Here is a 17,546-nt window from a genome sequence, read left to right as displayed (position 1 = left end):
CCAAGTTAGCCGATTTTAATATAGGATATCATAACATGACACCTATAAGCTTGAGCCTTGAAATCAAGATAAATTCAATCACATGAGCTACTACTTAGGCTTTTGCTTTTAGTTCTAGCAAGATTATCCAGCTTTGAGTGATCTTTAACTTTTTAAATGTTTAGCTTTCACCAAAGTAGAAGAAATGCATAGTTTAGAAATTGTAGACTATTTAAAGAATCATGGTCAAGTTTCACATAATCATATTCTGATCAAAAAATTGTCAAGTGTTTGGGAAAAAAAGTGCAAACCTTCCGACAGATATGTAAACTATTGTATTTGAAATTTTTGGCAGAATGACTTTGGTGGACACAGAAGTCTTGTTAACAAATGGACTACATTCTTGAAAGCGCGACTGATTTGTTCTGTGCCTGGTCCTAATGGGATAGACACACATTTTGATGAATTACGTAAGTATACAATTATTTATGTAAAGGTTGGGCATACTCAGAATGTGCCATCATGATTAATGGGACATATCAGGGTGAGACAACATTCCAAGTAAATATGAAACTGCTTTTGCTCTGGTCATTTACTTGTTTATTTTTAAACTCTTTAATCCTTTGTCTGAAAGTTTGCAGTTCTCCTATGGCTCACAGTCTGTCCCTTGTGCCAGGGAATCAAGAGGGAATGTCCAACACGTTTCTTGATTTTCTTATCATGCTTACGGACGCTTTTCTTTTGGCACAAACCGTGATATGTGTTAATTATAAAATATCAGTAAACATATTTGGTATTCTTTCCCTCCATTGATCTTAAATCCCATAGTCATTGATCCAATTTATGATTTGCATATCTAGATAGTAATTACTGTTGCAAATAATTTCTTACTCATGTTTTTCCTATTTTATTCTTATTTTATTCTTAATTATGGCTGCTTAATTTTTCTAAGCATAAAAGCATGTATCTGGCTTTTTTCTTTCAATTTTTTTGTATTCATTACAGACTTTGTACAGTCAGTGAAAACAACTGATCTTATGTACTTAATTTCAAGAGAGGACTGATAACACAACATTTTATTCACAAGCTTCACTAAATGACATAGATACAAATACTATTACAATCTTATTAATCTATACTAATGTGTGTTATGGCATCTGCATGCATTGCATGATTATGCGTTTCAGTAAGGGGGCATAAGCTGCAGTGCATTTTGCATTACTTAAAACCTGTTGTCAAAATTTGCACAGGAAGCCTTCATTAGTTGAAATGTCTCCATCACAGTTTAGCAAGCTGACCCCGTGAAAATAGTATGACCGAAGAAGGATTATAATCTCCCAGTGCCCTATGCAGGTTATTCATTGTGGGCTTCATTTCCAACCTTCTTGTAAGAATGGTGAATTAGATCAAGCAAATTCAAAGTTTGTGAGCCTGCACTCTTATCCATAACAACAAAAATAAGTGTTAGTGGTTATGGCGTTTGGAGTGTTCGTTTCACGGCTGATACTAGACTCTTTCTCGCCCCCAGCGCCTGTGTGTGTCTCCGCTCTAGCACCTCTGTGTGTCTCCCCCCCACCGCTTTTCTGTGCGTCTCCCCCACGTTTTTCTGTGCCCCTCCACCGCTTTTCTGTGCGTCACCCCCACCTCTTTTCTGTGCGTCTCCCCAACCACTTTTCTGTGCGTCTCCCCAACCACTTTTCTGTGCGTCTCCCCAACCGCTTTTCTGTGCGATTCCCCCACTGTTTTTCTGTGCGTCTCCCCCACCGCACTTCTGTGCGTCTCCCCCCACCGCCCTTCTGTGTCTCTCTGCCCCCCCAGTCCCTCTGGTTCTCTCTGCCCCCCAGCCCCTCTGGTTCTCTCTGCCCCCCCCCCGGCCCCTCTGGTTCTCTCTTCCCCCCCCCAGCCCCTCTAGTTCTCTCTGCCCCCACCAGCTCCTCTGAGTCTCTCTGCCCCCCAGCCCCTTTTTGAAGTATATATGCACTTTAGCTCTATTTTAATAGAAACTGACACTTTAATAAATTAGCCTGTTTACACCCCCTTGGTTTTCAAGCAGACAACTGGTCATGTTACGTCCTGTTTTTTTTTTTTACTTCAGTGGAGCTAAACTCAAGAGGCACACAATTGTCCAGAGCACCTGCTTTGCAAAGTCTTCTAATTGAGCTGCATTGGGAAGTCTGTGATTGGATAATCACAGAACGTCTGGGCATGGTTAAAGAGGAGGGTTTGCAAAGCCAGCAAACAAAAGAACTGTAGCTTTTGCAAGCTGGTTTTAAATATAACCCCAATTAATTGTATTTATTTTGTGTTTGGGTAGTGGAGTGTCCCTAACTTGAGCCTCAAAGTTTAAAGTTAAATCAAAGACTTGAAATTAACTCTTTAAAACGTATACAGAATAAAAGGCAGTAGCATGTGCCCTTACACTCTTTTACTTTTTGTAATTTTTGTAATTACAGAAGATGTATATTTAATGAACTCAAAAGATCCAAAGAATCCAGTAATCTATGCTGTATTCACAACTTCAAGGTAAAAAATGTGTATATTATATTATTTTTATTTGCATTTTTATGTAGTACATGTATATATTTTAAAGACACATTAATGTATTTATTTATTTGTCTATCCTGTCTAAGCATTCCACTTTATTATCCTACCTATCTAATCTATCTCACTTAGATAATCATATCTATCTAATGGTCTATGATATAATTTCTTTTCAATCTGATTTGACTTGCTCTTTACCAACCATATGTTTTAAAAAATGTAATTCGTAAAAATCAATCACTGGATGTAATTCTACAGTTGGTCCTGAATATATTTTGTATTTTTAGTGTCCTAAATTGTTTTTTGAGTATGTAAAGAAAATTAAAACTGAAGTGGTAAATTGAAAGTTCAACATAACCGCACTAGTGCAGAAAACAAAATGAATGCTGACACATTGTCTTGTTTTATGTTTTGTAGACAATTATACAGTACTCTGCATTAAACAATATTTCTGATACACTCAATAAAACACTATATATGTGCCACTTTGCAAAGTTTGATGATATTCCCATATTAAATCTGCTCAACAGTCATACTTTAAAATGATTTTTACATATTAATTGACACGGCACCATGACATCCTGAGAAGTGGTATTCATGGTATTAAATGGACACTATAGTCACCAGAACAACTACAGCTTATTGAAATTGTTCTGGTGAGTAGAATCATTACCTTCAGGCTTTTTGCTGTAGACACTGTCTTTTCAGAGAAAATGCAGTGTTTACATTACAGCCTAGTGATAAGTTCACTGGCCACTCTTCAGATAGCTGTTAGAGACCCTTCCTGGGTCATGGCTGCCTAAAATGCATCCAGACATTCAGTATCTCCTCCCTCTGCATGCAGACACTGAACTTTCTTCATAGAGATGCATTGATTCAATTCATCTCTATGAGGAGATGCTGATTGGCCAGGGCTGTGTTTGAATTGTGCCGACTCTGCCTCTGATCTGCCTCTTTGTCAGTCTCAGCCAATCCTATGGGGAAACATTGTGATTGGATTGGGCTATCACTTCTGCTGATGTCAGCAGGCAGTGAGCAGCTCTAAAGGGAACCATGACAAAGCATGCAGCTTCAGGCTTGAATACAAGTAAGATTTTCCTATGTTTATGGAGGCATGGGAGGATCAGGGTGGCTAGATGGTGGTTTTAACCCTATAGGGTCAGGAATGCATGTTTGTGTTTCTGACCCTATAGTGCTCCTTTAAGGTTGGAACATGCAATACAGGTACTTATTTAACTGTTGTAATCTAACATATTTAACATGTTGTATATTTTAAAATGAGATACAATCAAGTCTCATACATGTATAAAATTAAATACAATCAAGCAGAAGTGCAATATTAAAAAAAGAAAAACTGTGTTGACTGTAAATAATGCCATTGCACATATTACCTGATTATAGAAAATGCAACAGTTCACTGTTAAAAAAGAAAACACGTATTAGATGAATATGATATAACATTATTTTTTTTGCAAACCAAAGGGAAATTTTAAAATATTAAAAACAGTATTGACCTTAAATTGCCATTGCACACATTATCTGAATATCCTTCCTCCTTACCATTTTTATCTAGTTTTTGTTCATTGACTAAAATTTTTTATTATTTTTTTTTATAGTTTTTGTTAACACTTTCTTTTTATATAGTTATAGTATTGTTTTCTTCACTGAAAATGTGGTTTTGACCAGACACCAAGACAAAAAAATTGCATCAACAAAATTAACATAGCTTAGTTCAGGTGTTACTTTACTACTGTTTTATTTTTCATTAAACTATTTTTTCGGGCACAAATGAAAATATGTTTCTCTAAATTAAAATTATAGTTTTACATATTCTAGTGCAACATCAGTTACTGCAATGACTCAGAAATAGTGCTGTTTTTTTTTGTTTTTTTTTGTTTTTTTATTATTATTATTAAAGAGGCAGTTAATGGCATGTTTTTCCAAATACTCATGAGGTACAATGGTCCATAAAGAACTGATCATCCATGTAGATGAAGTTAGGCAACTGTAGTAAAATGACTCATTAGTTTCTCTTTAAATATTATTTTAGAAAGCTTTGTTCTTATTTATTTGGGTCTACACACGCTTGAATCAATTTTGCAAATAAACAATGTTATGTCTATGCATTTATAACACTGTATATTGAAATGTGAATTTTTTTTCTAGTAATGTATTCAAAGGGTCAGCTGTATGTATGTACAGTTTGTCGGATATTCGAAGAGTTTTCTTGGGTCCTTATGCTCATAGAGATGGGCCAAGTTATCAATGGGTACCGTATCAAGGAAGAGTTCCTTACCCTCGACCAGGAACTGTAAGTATATTTTGATTTAGAAGACATCCTCCACAACATAAAGTAGTGAGACTTTGCATTCACATGTTCCTGAACAAGCACTTAGAATTAAACCAGTGTTCTGGTAAAAAAAAAAGAAAATATTTGTTATGTATAAATATTTTGCTGATGAGAAGCAGAGTTTTTCTTATTCTGTAAGTAACACTAATGACATTGCAAACTGATTGGTACCAACATTTGTCACTTAATGAGCAGGGAATTCCATACAATAGAAGATTCTTTAAAATCTGTATTGTTTTAATATCTGGAATTTGTTAGCGATTAAAATGGTATGGTGTAATGGTATGGTGATGCGAAAAAAAAGACAACAAATGTTTGTTACAATAGTAATTTGTAATTATTATTTTTATTTTTTTATTTTAAAGTCTACATGATTGTATATTTGGATTAGTGTCACAGTTGTTCACATCCTACATGTCCCCATTTAGGAGGGACATTTCCTATGTTGGCCTTCTTTCTTTTCTTCCTAATTTTTCTGATTTCCAACAGCTCCCTTAAATTGCAATAAATGTGTTTTAGAAATCAGCCTGTAAGATACAATGTTCTTTTTTATAAATTACATTCACATATTTTTTTAGAACAGCCCCCTCCCTGGACACAACCACTTACTTATATTAAAATGTCTTTCTTTGTTAATTTCAAATATTGGTAGGTCAAAACTGAAAGCAAACCCACCACTATTCTAACTTGCAAGATAAATGGACATATTACTGTAATTTTGTCCTTATTAAATAGTTTACTAATTCCCATCTTTCATCACAATACTTCAAAATGTTAATTCTGCAAATGTTATATGAGTTTATTTGTATAATATCCAAAACACTGGTTTGTTGCCAGATTCCATATGTGATTTTTAAACTTTTTACTTTTGTTTTCTCTTTCACAATAGCAAAATAATAGATCAACAAAATTAGTTGTATTGCACTTATCAGTTGATGATTTCTTGAAAATTAGATTATGTAATGTTCTTAATTGTATTTATAAAATGCTTAGCTTGTTAGTGAGAAGAGAAAACCTATGGAGTTTTTCAATTACTTGTGGTGGCCCAATGGGGGGAAGCAACGATGTACAAAAGAAACAATGCAAAACCTTTGAAGGAAGAAACAATTTGTAAGCTTATCTTAGAAAGAAGACACAATTTTTGAGTTCATATATCTCATCGTTTATGATCCAGATCCCCTCCTTGTTCCACAAGAACATTTTTTAAATGAAACTGGCTCTGATGTTTTTAAAATGTTTGAAGTACTTGTGGCTTGTTGATATACCAAATTATGGTGGTGGGGGAGAGGGGGATGATGCAGACATGCACGTTTGTTGTTTTGTTTTATTCCCTACTAAGATATATATATATATATATATAAAACAAAAACAGAAATAGCTGGGCTGCACTCACGGTCTTTAGTAGAAAAAGTATAAATTTATTCCATAAATTATAGCAAAATCTACATTTCGGTACACACAGGGACCTTCCTCAGGATCAAATGACATTATATATATATATATATATATATATATATATATAATGAAAAAATGATGCTTGCATTGAAAATACACAGAATAATGCGTAGAGCAAGGACATAATAAAAAATTTGAAGCGGAGAAACTCTGTGGACTGGTTTCACACCAATTACTATTTTTATCTTTTGTACATTGGACTTTCTCTTATCTTTCACAAAATTCTTAATATGTAATTTTTTTAGACATTGATAAGTGCATTTTAACTACTTCATATTTAGCTGTATTTGTTTTCAAGTGATTTGTTTTCTTTGCTGTGTAGAGGGACAGGTTACAAAGATAATGAACTATAGTGATATGGTATAGCTAAAGTATTTTAGTATCACATATTAATTGCGTATGCATATTCTTTTGCATATTAGCTCTTTAGTGACAGAATACATGTTTTAAGGATAAAGTAAGAATTGTTGCCAATTACTTCTACACAGTTTAATTGCTAAACTGAGATTAGTTATAAATTGAAAAAAAGTTGAAAATATTGCAGATTTAGAAAATTATTTAAACTGTTTGTTTGAAAACAGTTTTTGTAATTCAGCATCTTATTTACCAAAATCCACTGTTTGATAAATAAACCCTGAATACTCCTGAAAGAAATCAGTTCATGTTGTGTATACTTTGTTGTAAAATATTCTTTGTATGCAATTTAAAATTCAAATTAATTTTTATATACATATATTACTGGTTGGAAAAAGGTTTTTTTTTAACTTATGTAGATAAAAACCTATGAAATGTTTTCCAGAAAACAAAATAATTTATATTATTAATATATATTGCCACATACCCAAACAATCTGTTCTATATCTCGCATATAAAAAAGGTAGGCATTGTTTTAGTATATTACAAATTTAATTAAGAGAATAGAAACCCCCAATTAGTTAGTGGGATTGTAGTTTGTTTGAGACACTATCAATTTCTTTCTAATCCCATTGCTATTTAAATATTAATATGTTTTGTATCAAGGTTGAAACAAAGAGAATTGATTTTTATCCTGTCTTGAAAACCCTATCCTTCTGTTACAAATCTCTCCAGACGCGGGAAGAAATAAGTTTAGAAGTAAAACCAGTAATACTAATGCTTAATACAATACAATGATGTGAATTGTGAAAAATGAGAAAGTGACCTGTAACTAATTTAATTGGGAATTAAATATGCTTATCTAAGACATATTATTCAATCTCTGTCATTTCTAATGAATGTAATAAATGAAAACAATGGCATAATTGTAGAAATCCCGAAATGATTTATTATGGCAACATATGTAATTCCGCTCAACACATAGTTGCTAGTGTTTGGCATAAAATGAGATTTTCATTGCAGCCTAAGAAACTATGGAGTAAAACTAATTGATTAAAGCTGAAGTGGATTAGTTCATATTAGAAGAATAAAGTTTCTGTCTTTCTGTCAATATTTTCTTACATCTGTATTACCATATTTATGTGGATATTAAGTCCTCTTCCTTATTCTATTAGTCCTTATTCTAGTATGCAGTATATTTTTTTATTTAATTTTTTTTATATTTATTTTAAACAAATGAGTCTCATTTATGATATATTTTTGTTTTCTTTCTTTCTTTCTTTCTTCTTTCTTTTTCCTTTTTCTTCTTTTTTTCTCTACAGTGTCCAAGTAAAACATTTGGCGGGTTTGATTCCACGAAGGATCTTCCAGACGAAGTTATAATGTTTGCCAGAAGTCACCCTGCAATGTATCACCCAGTTTTTCCTATCAACAACAGACCAATAATAATTAAGACTGAAGTGGATTATCAGTTTTCTCAAATAGTAGTTGATCGAGTAGAAGCAGAAGACGGCCAGTATGATGTCATGTTTATTGGAACAGGTGAATAACTCTAGTTTAAATTTAAATAACACATTTTTATACTATGGAATGTGTATTTATGTTGTTAAATATCAAATGCTTTCATTGCAACATCAGATAGCACTTAATTGCCTATCCATTGTGATGACAATGGTTATATCGGAGTACCAGTTTCTATTTCACAAATATATGTAAAGCGGCAGGTTAAGAATGGCAGTTGATTTTTACTGCACAATGGAACTATAGTCACCCAGACCACTTCAGCTCAATGAAGTGATCTGGGTGCCAGGTCCCTCAGGTTTTAACCCTTCACATGTAAACATAGCAGTTTCAGAGAAACTGGTATGTTTACATTTGGGGTTAATCCAACCTCTAATGGCTGTCTTCCTGACAGCCGCTAGAGGCGCTTCTACGACGCTGGATGTGAAATTCCCATCAAGCGTGCAGAACGTCAATAGGAAAGCATTGAGAAATGCTTTTCTATGGACTGTTAGAACGCGCGCACAGCTCTTGCCGCGCGTGCGCATTCTGCTTCACTCGGGAGCTGACGTCAGCAGGGGAGGAGAGGTCACCAGCGCCCGGCGCTGGATTAAGGTAAGCTGCTGAAGGGATTTTAACCCCCTCAGCGCCACAGGACTGGGATCATGAAGGTGAGGGTCCCCCAAGGATTACATAGTGTCAGAAAATCGGGTTTGTTTTCCTGACACTATAGGGATCCTTTAATTAGCAAAGCTGTGAAAGTCCAAGATTCTAATTGTCTGCTCACACAATAGGCAAAGATAAACCTTTCTTTGTCATTATTTTTTCTTAATATTTAAAAAAAAATGTGATACAAATGCTTGCTGGCCACATCCTTACAGAAATGTGGTCATATCTTCAAGAGGTAATTACAGATGAATTTATTATATTTTATTTAGATCTATTTTTTTTGTTTTAATAATGTTTGTACCGAGATATAAATCAAAAGAGCTGCTTCAATATAATAAAAATGTTTGCAATTTTTTTTTTTTTAAACAGCAGGGTAAACCGGAAAGTAGTGGTCACTGGTAAATATATATGTATAAAAGACATTGCTTAAATATTAGCACTGGGATGAGATCACAGTAGAGAGTTATGTGTTAAAAGGATCTGTTTCATTCATGAGTGTGATATTATTGCTAAATGCCGCCATCAAAGAATGCAATTGGGTACTTGGAGTCAGTTTTCAGATTCCTGTGTAGTAAATCTCCTGACTCAGTTCAAATTGATGCCTGACATAAATCAGAAGAAAACTGAATGCTGGACTGGAGGTTTAGTTACTAACATGTTGCATATGTGGGAAAGTCTTACAGTTAGTTCAGGAAGAGGACATTTGTGGATTGAGAATTAAAGTGTGAAATATTTTTTTGCTATGGTTCTTAGAGCATTGGCCTCTACAATTAGTTTATTTTCTGCTAATCTGATTCCCTGGGTGTTATATACACTCTTTGACAATCAAAAGCATTCTGACCTATGCATAACATCAACATGATGCATAGGCAACAATACAGGAAGACATGTTTCTCTATATGTGCTGAATAGAGCAGAGTTAACAGTTTAATAAAAAAAGTGGTCTATTCAATTAAGATATTCGATAGTGTATAATACTAAGATGATGATTAAGATATATGACTAAGATATAATAGAAAACATAAATAAAATCTGTTGTACGATAATGGGGATACTATGCTAACATGTTTTTTTATGTGGTGTTTTCTGTGAGAGAGGGATTCATTTATTGTTTTTTTTTTTCGTTTTTTTAGTTGTTTGCACATCGATCTTAAATATATTTAATGATGAACAATTATTGTTGAACTAAATGATATAATTTTTTTGTCCATTGACTTAGTATTGTCTTACATGTAAGTGTTTGCATTTTTGCACTAGCAGTTTTATTTTTCCTTCGTATAGGTATATAAATGGCCTTAAATTGACACTCCTCCGATTTTTAGGTTCTAGGATTTCCCCTGCATCATCTCTGCTGCGAGATATGTATTCACGTCTAAAGTAATAATGCCGGTGACATTAATGCTAGCACTTGGAGGGCTTCAGTAATTGCTTCAATTGTTTTCCATTTTAAATAATTTCAATCGGTTTTCAAGGGCATGTTTATGATACATGATCGCTGCATGTAGATGACAGCGACCTCACATGTCTTACCTGTGTGTGTATGGTGTCTAATCCCTGATGTGGTACACTAGCATATACCTTGCACTACTCTAGACATTTTTAAGTTAATAGATATTGATTGCTTATACAATCTAGCGAAAGGGTTAATCATTTATGTAAGTGCGGGTATAGAATAGAAAGAAAGAATTGAATGGTCAATGTAGAAACATCTTTTATTCTGTGTTCTGTTGAAGAACTTTGCAAAGCTATTTTGAAACTGAGTTGCATGTTATTGATTATATTTTATATTTGTTTGTTCAACAGTTGAACTGCTGTTTGATACATCCAAACTTGCTAGAAGTACTAACATAGTTAATCCTTTAAGATCCTTCAGCATCAGTTTTAAACAAGCTATTTGGGTTAAGGTTCAGCTGCTTTTTCATATCTTCTTTCTAAATAGTATGTCTACAGTCAGAGTGGACAGATCTTGGCTGCTAGTGTGCTGTCTTACTTCCTTAGATAATCCACATCACTGTCACATCCTTAGCTCCCAACATCTAAACATGCCTCTATCAGTCAAAGTTAAATAATCAGTGGATGTAAGGCTTTACCCAAGACGAAAATAATTTTATAAAATCTATTTAAAGGAGTTAAGCAAGTTAGACGTTAAATATGTGGCATACAATATATATGTTGTATGAATTGGTTATATATAAATTAAATTAGGCAAATGTATATATAAAACCAATTCATACTACATTATTTCTCTCTCTCTCTCTCTCTCTCTCTCTCTCTCTCTCTATATATATATATATATATATAAATATATATATATATATATATATATATGTGTGTTTGTGTGTGTGTGTGTGTGTGTATATATATATATATATATATATATATATATATAAAAACATATTTAAGGCTGGGCCTGTAATTGTGGGAGGAGCTTGTGTCTCCTTTTAACCCCTTAAGGACACATGACGTGCCTGACACGTCATGATTCCCTTTTATTCCAGAAGTTTGGTCCTTAAGGGGTTAATGTCCTCCAATCTTCTTTCACATACCGTTATTGGTCTGGTGAGTTGCCCCTTCCACCACTCCCTCTTTTCACATTACTCTCTAAGGTGGGCCCTCTTTATTACCGGCCTACTGTATTGTCGGTTCCGGCACACCACAACCAACCGGTGTTATTAACTATCATATTTATTACTATTTATGTGTTATCTAACTCTTAAGACAATATTGCCCAGACCACAAATATAGATATATATAAATATAGATATGGAATCAGTGGTGTATCCTGGTTTTGTGCTGCCCTAGGCAGGACAAAACTCAGACGCCCCCTGCCCCCCCACCCAACCCTTCCCCCCGCCTTCTAAATACACACATTCACTGACAGATACGCATACATTAGCTAACAGACAAACACACACACACACACACACACTAACAGACACACACACACACACTAACAGACACACAGACTCACTAAGACACACAAAGTCAGACACACACACAGTCAGACACACACACTAACAGACACACACACACACACACACACACACTAACAGACACACACAGTACCTAAAAGACAAACTACCTAACAGACACAATCACTAACAGACAGACACACACACACTAACAGACACACACTAACAGACACACACTAACAGACACACACTAACAGACATACACTAACAGACACATACACTAACAGACACACACACACACTAACAGACACACATACTCACTCACATTAACACATTTTTTTTTTAATTTACCCCCCCCAGCCTCCTTACCTTTGGGAATGCTGGGGGGGTTCTATTTCTCCCTGGTGTCTAGTGGGGCTGCCGGTCGGGCTGCTGGGTGGGCGGCTGGCGAGGGAGCACTTACTCTGAGCTGTGTGCTTAGCTCCCTCGTGCGCCGCAGAGTGAGGCTGGGAGCCGGAATATATCATCTTCTGGCTCCCAGCCTCACTCTGCGGCGCGCAAGGGAGCTGAGCACACAGCTCAGAGGAAGTGCTCCCTCACCAGCCGCTCGCCAGCGCTGCCCGCCCAGCAGCACGACCGGCATGTCAGTTAGCTGCAAGGCTAACAAGGCATTTGCCCTGGGCATTTGGGGGCGGATTTTTTTTTGCCGCCCAAGGCAAATGCCTTGTTTGCCTCGCGGCTAAAACGTCCCTGTATGGAATATATATTGGTTTAATATATAGATTATAAAGACCAAAGGAAAAGGTTACCTGTGCACTACCCCCAAATCCCTATGCATATTTAAACAACTGGGCTGGGCGACAGCATGGTAACATGTCTGTGTGATACAAAAGGTATGTCAATGACACATGCCCATTAGGTGAACCTAAGTGCCTGGACCACCCGATGGGCCCCATAAGCACTGGCAGCAATTCCGCCGCTACAGATAGGAAATGTGGGGGGGCACGACCACCGGGCCGTGACAACCATCATGGTTGTCACCCCCTGATAACGGCTTTGGTATTCAGTATACCACATCAGTTGGGAAGCTGTGATGCTGTCATTATGCAGGGTCTTGATTTTCCTTAATCATGTATTGAAGTGGGTTAGTCCTTTGATATTGTAATCGTTCTGGGAAATGTATAACTATTTGGATAATTCACTACTTATTTCTCTGTTTTGGAACATGCTATATAGGGGGCTATGGTGCAAATGTTTTGGCATTCTATTAACAGTTGTTTAGCACTATGCACTAGGAAAGGGTTGTGCAAATGGTAGACAAAGAATTGTGGAAGCTGCAGGTTCATGACATATGTGGATCCACTGTTCTCCCAACTCTATATCTAGTAGACACATCATTGGCATTTAAATGTCAATGCCATTCATTGTACTTTTAAGTAATTCAAGTCATGTTCAGGGTCATAAGTGAAATGTAGCTGATTCAGCTAACTTTAGACAAAAAGGCTCAATATACAATTTACAAAATCAATGTTCTTGTTCATTGCACATTCACTGTGACTAGTGATGTCCCGAACGGTTCCTGGCGAACATAGCTTGTTCGCGTTCGCCACGGACGGCAAACATATGCGATGTTTGGTCCGCACCCTATTCGTCATCATTGAGTAAACTTTGACCCTGTACCTCACAGTCAGCAGACACATTCCAGCCAATCAGCAGCAGACCCTCCCTCCCAGACCCTCCCATCTCCTAGACATACAATTTAGATTAATTCTGAAGCTGCATTCTTTTTTTTGTATTATATTTTATTTATTTTTAGACAGAAGTGTGTTATATTTGAGCATGCTAGACTGAACATGCGTATATCATGGCTAGTTGCACTGAGGGTATGAGTATATAGCAGTACATTGTTGTGAAAGATGGCTGTCATGTTTAGGGTGTAGCTTGCACGTTATCAACTGTGTATTTATATCAGCAGCTCCACCACTAGTTATAAATCAAGTGTGAGTTGCCCCATGAGATGAGACTAGTGAATAACATAATACATGAACGGTTAAGGTAAAGGCATGTAAGGAACTACGACAATAAACTCTTTAGGAGGTGAAATAATGACATGTTTAAACGCTTGCTACTTTACGATTAGTTAATGTGCAGAGAGCAGTTCATGTGATCAAAGGCATGGTGTGGAGGATCGGCTATAGTGGGACATGTTTGGCAGGCTGCTGTTTACTGCTTGTGCTCATCCGATCCCTTCTGGGCACCGGGTGCAGACCCTGGGAGTCCCTGATACCTGGAACAACAAAGGCAAGTCTCTGGCTGAGTGCCGGGTTCGTGGCTTGAGGTGGTGGAAGCGTGTTTTGTCGGGTGGTCGGATCTGTCCCGGTGGTGCTTCACGTCCGGTGCGGGATTGTGGTGGCTTAACCCCTTAAGGACAAAACTTCTGGAATAAAAGGGAATCATGACATGTCACACATGTCATGTGTCCTTAAGGGGTTAAGGAGGAGGTGAGTGCTTGATGTGTGGCAGGCTCTGCATTTCTGTTTATGCCTCCGGTCCCGTCTTCGACGCCTTTTGCGTTGGTGGATTTTAATGGGGACTGCTTTGCTTAGCTGTGGTGGAGCTTGTTGGAACTGTGGTGGAGCTTGTTGGGGCTTCCTGCTTGTTATTTGCTTCCAAAATTGATTAAAGATTCTGTCCAGCTTAGACTCAATATCCTGCCATGCTTTGCTGGTACTAGGAGGACACGCGGCTGCCGCCATATTGGGAGAGTCGCAGATGAGTATGTCAGCCTGGGCGGCTGTGCTCGGTGCGTCCATTAGCTCCAGACAGCCTCTCAGGGGTGGACCGGGATAACCCCCACCGGTCCGAGGGGGGGGTAACGGAGCTCCTGCCAGGAAGTAGCTGATCCTGGGCATCCCAGGATCGGCAGATTGGCCGCCTCTCCCGCCCGGTGAGCACCAGGCCACACTTGCCATGCGTAGGTAAGTATGGCTCTGTCGAGTTGCTGACCGCTATTAAGCATGTCGGATCGGTCAGGTAGGAGCAACATTGCTGGGTCATCCCCTTCTGGGGTGAAATTCAGTGTTGATAGCTGCTTAAAGTGAGATATTGAGGGGGCTCACACAAAGTGCGTCTTTCCTCCATGACAGCTAGGCCCCACCCCCCCCCCCCCTGAAAGCTGCATTCTTAGTGAGAGGAGGGACAGTGTAGCTGCTGCTGATTTAATAGGGAAATCGATAGCTAGGCTAGTGTATTCAGTGTCCACTACAGTCCTGAAGGACTCATCTGATCTCTGCTGTAAGGACAGCACCCCAAAAAGCCATTTTTAGGGCTAGAACATCAGTCTGCTTTTGTTTCCCCTGTGTAATCTAATTGCAGTTGCCTGCCTGCCAGCATATGCCAGGCTCACAGCGTATACTGTGCCCACTTGCCCAGTGCCACCACTCATATATGGTGTCACAATAGCTTGCATTGGAAAAAAACAAACTTTTTTGACGGTAATATAATAGCAGTTAGTTTCCTTCCCACATGTGCGTTTCAGGGCCTGCCAGGGCACAGTGTCACACCAGTGCAACTCATATCTGGTGTAACAGTAGTGTACATTAAAAAAAAAACTAGAAATTTGACTGTGAAATAATAGCAGTCAGTTTCCTTCACACGTGTGCGTTTCAGGGCCTGCCAGGGCACAGTGTCACACCAGTGCAACTCATATCTGGTGTAACAGTAGTGTACATTTAAAAAAAAAAATACAGGGGGCTTGTTGTCACCTTTCGGGGACCCTTGGTGTTGTACGTGGCTGGGTGGAGGAAGAGACCTTCAATGACATCAGTGAGGACAAGGAATGGGACATGGCTAGCTTGGTATCCAACATTGTGCAAATGGGGAGTTTGCGGTTGTGCAAATGGACTGTTTGCGGTTGTTTGTGGTGCGTTAAATGGGGAGTTTGGTCTGTCACTGTGAAGCGGGCGTAACCCTTACACTACCTGATCGATACAACATCATACCTGATGCTTTAAAGCACGTTATTCCAAACAATTTAGGAATGTTAGGTGATTTACGCCCTTTATGGATTAAAACCAGACTCTGCATCAACTATGTAATTTTCTATGGGAGTTTTGCCATGGATCCCCCTCCGGCATGCCACAGTCCAGGTGTTAGTCCCCTTGAAACAACTTTTCCATCACTATTGTGGCCAGAAAGAGTTCCTGTGGGTTTTAAAATTCACCTGCCTATTGACGTCTATGGTGGTTCGCCCCGTTAGCCCGTTCGCGAACATTTACAGAAGTTCGCGTTCGCCGTTTGCGAACGGAAAAATTTATATTCGCGACATCACTAACTGTGACCAGTAATACTAAGATCTGTAATCAATGCTTTGGTTGTTTAGTTCTCTGAATATGTGACTTTAGGTAATAGTTCAAATAATGGTAGTAGATTTGTCATTAAAGTAAATTAAAAGCCCTTGTACTTAAACCAAGCTCTAAAATGAAACCCATTGATCTTTTGTTTTTTTTTAATTTATGTGAAAGTATTTGAAATTCTACTCTGATCTGAAATGCAGATATAGTATAGTTTTGGTACCTGGGGCCTGATCAGAGTCTTCAGAGTCTCAATAGTGATTAACTTTTGTTACCTTTGACCTCTAAAGTTTCTGCAGATGCAAAGGCTGCAAGATTTGTTATATACCCTTAAACGAAAAGCCATTTGTTTTAATTAAAGTGCTCAGAGGTTAGCAGTCCGTTTTAATCTTACCCTTATCAAGTTCCACGTCTAAACTTACATTTGAAAGTATTGTACATTGCTACGAAACTTGTCATTTAATGGTTTTGTTCTCAACACATCGTTTTTTACAATATTCATGGAGATATAGTCCTCTGAGTATTAATCTCATATTAGGTGTCATAATAATGAACAAAGTTCTCACCAAGTGCTATAAGTTGATTTCTAGAAATATTTATACCTTTAAAAAAAAAAAAAAAAAAACAAACAAAAAAAAACTCAAGCCAAATGACAGATCGTTGTAATTCATTACCATTAGTGTTTAAAACATTGTTGATAGATATGTAATTCCCCTGGACAATTTGTTGGTACAAATACATCATAGTTCACTGAATATTATTTACTATCATGAGCAGCTGTCTCACTGTCTTGGCAAGCATTGGTGAAATTAATGCTTTTATTAGTAGGCATACTAATAGAACTTAGCTCTCATAACTACATCAAAAATAAATATACTACCCCTCTATAAAATGTATTAAGTAAAGCATATCATTAGTAGTAAAAAGCTAGTAGTGGAAAACTGTAGGTTTATTTATGTATGTTAATGCACAAATACACATATATGGATGGAAGTACCTTTAAGATGAAGATATTAAAGTGGCACTGTCATGCCGAACTTACCTGTCCCCAATCAATTCCTCTTCTCTCCTTCTGTCAGGATCTGTTCTTCATTTCTTCCTGTCTGCTCCAGTTTTCTTTAAAACATAAGACAAAGTAGGGACTATTTTGTCTTATGGAGGTTACCTACGCCTGACCATCTATGACCAGAGGAGGAGCAAAATGTGCTCCGTTTCCTGAAGTCAGAGAAATTTTCCCACAATTCTTACCTTTCCTATGTGATCTCACAATGCTTCCTGTCAGTATTCCCGAACGTCTTAACAGAATTTTGTCCTAACAGAATGAATGAAATTCCGATCCGATTTGTGTCGGGTATTAGGGAGCTATCTACCAAAAGGCTGAAAGACCTAAATTGATCTTTCAGCTAAATTTACTAATACTAAAGATTACTTAGT

At 37.3% G+C, this 17,546-nt stretch overlaps 1 protein-coding gene across 2 annotated transcripts in view; it reads left to right on the top strand.

Annotated features, from left to right (window-relative positions):
- The window catches only part of SEMA3A (semaphorin 3A), a 215,872-nt gene that overhangs the window by 164,563 nt on the left and 33,763 nt on the right, over window positions 1-17,546 (top strand). For both annotated transcript variants that reach the window (XM_063448192.1, XM_063448191.1), the window contains exons 8-11: window positions 335-449; window positions 2,433-2,502; window positions 4,687-4,831; window positions 8,002-8,221. In XM_063448192.1, coding sequence (XP_063304262.1) covers window positions 335-449; window positions 2,433-2,502; window positions 4,687-4,831; window positions 8,002-8,221 — 550 coding nt within the window. The remainder of the gene's footprint in view (window positions 1-334; window positions 450-2,432; window positions 2,503-4,686; window positions 4,832-8,001; window positions 8,222-17,546) is intronic.

This window comes from Pelobates fuscus, chromosome 3 (genome assembly GCF_036172605.1).
Source record: "Pelobates fuscus isolate aPelFus1 chromosome 3, aPelFus1.pri, whole genome shotgun sequence".
In the NCBI taxonomy this organism is placed as follows: Eukaryota; Metazoa; Chordata; class Amphibia; order Anura; family Pelobatidae; genus Pelobates; species Pelobates fuscus.
The sequence above is the reverse complement of the archived record's forward strand: the minus strand, read 5'-3'. Positions and strand labels throughout refer to the sequence as shown.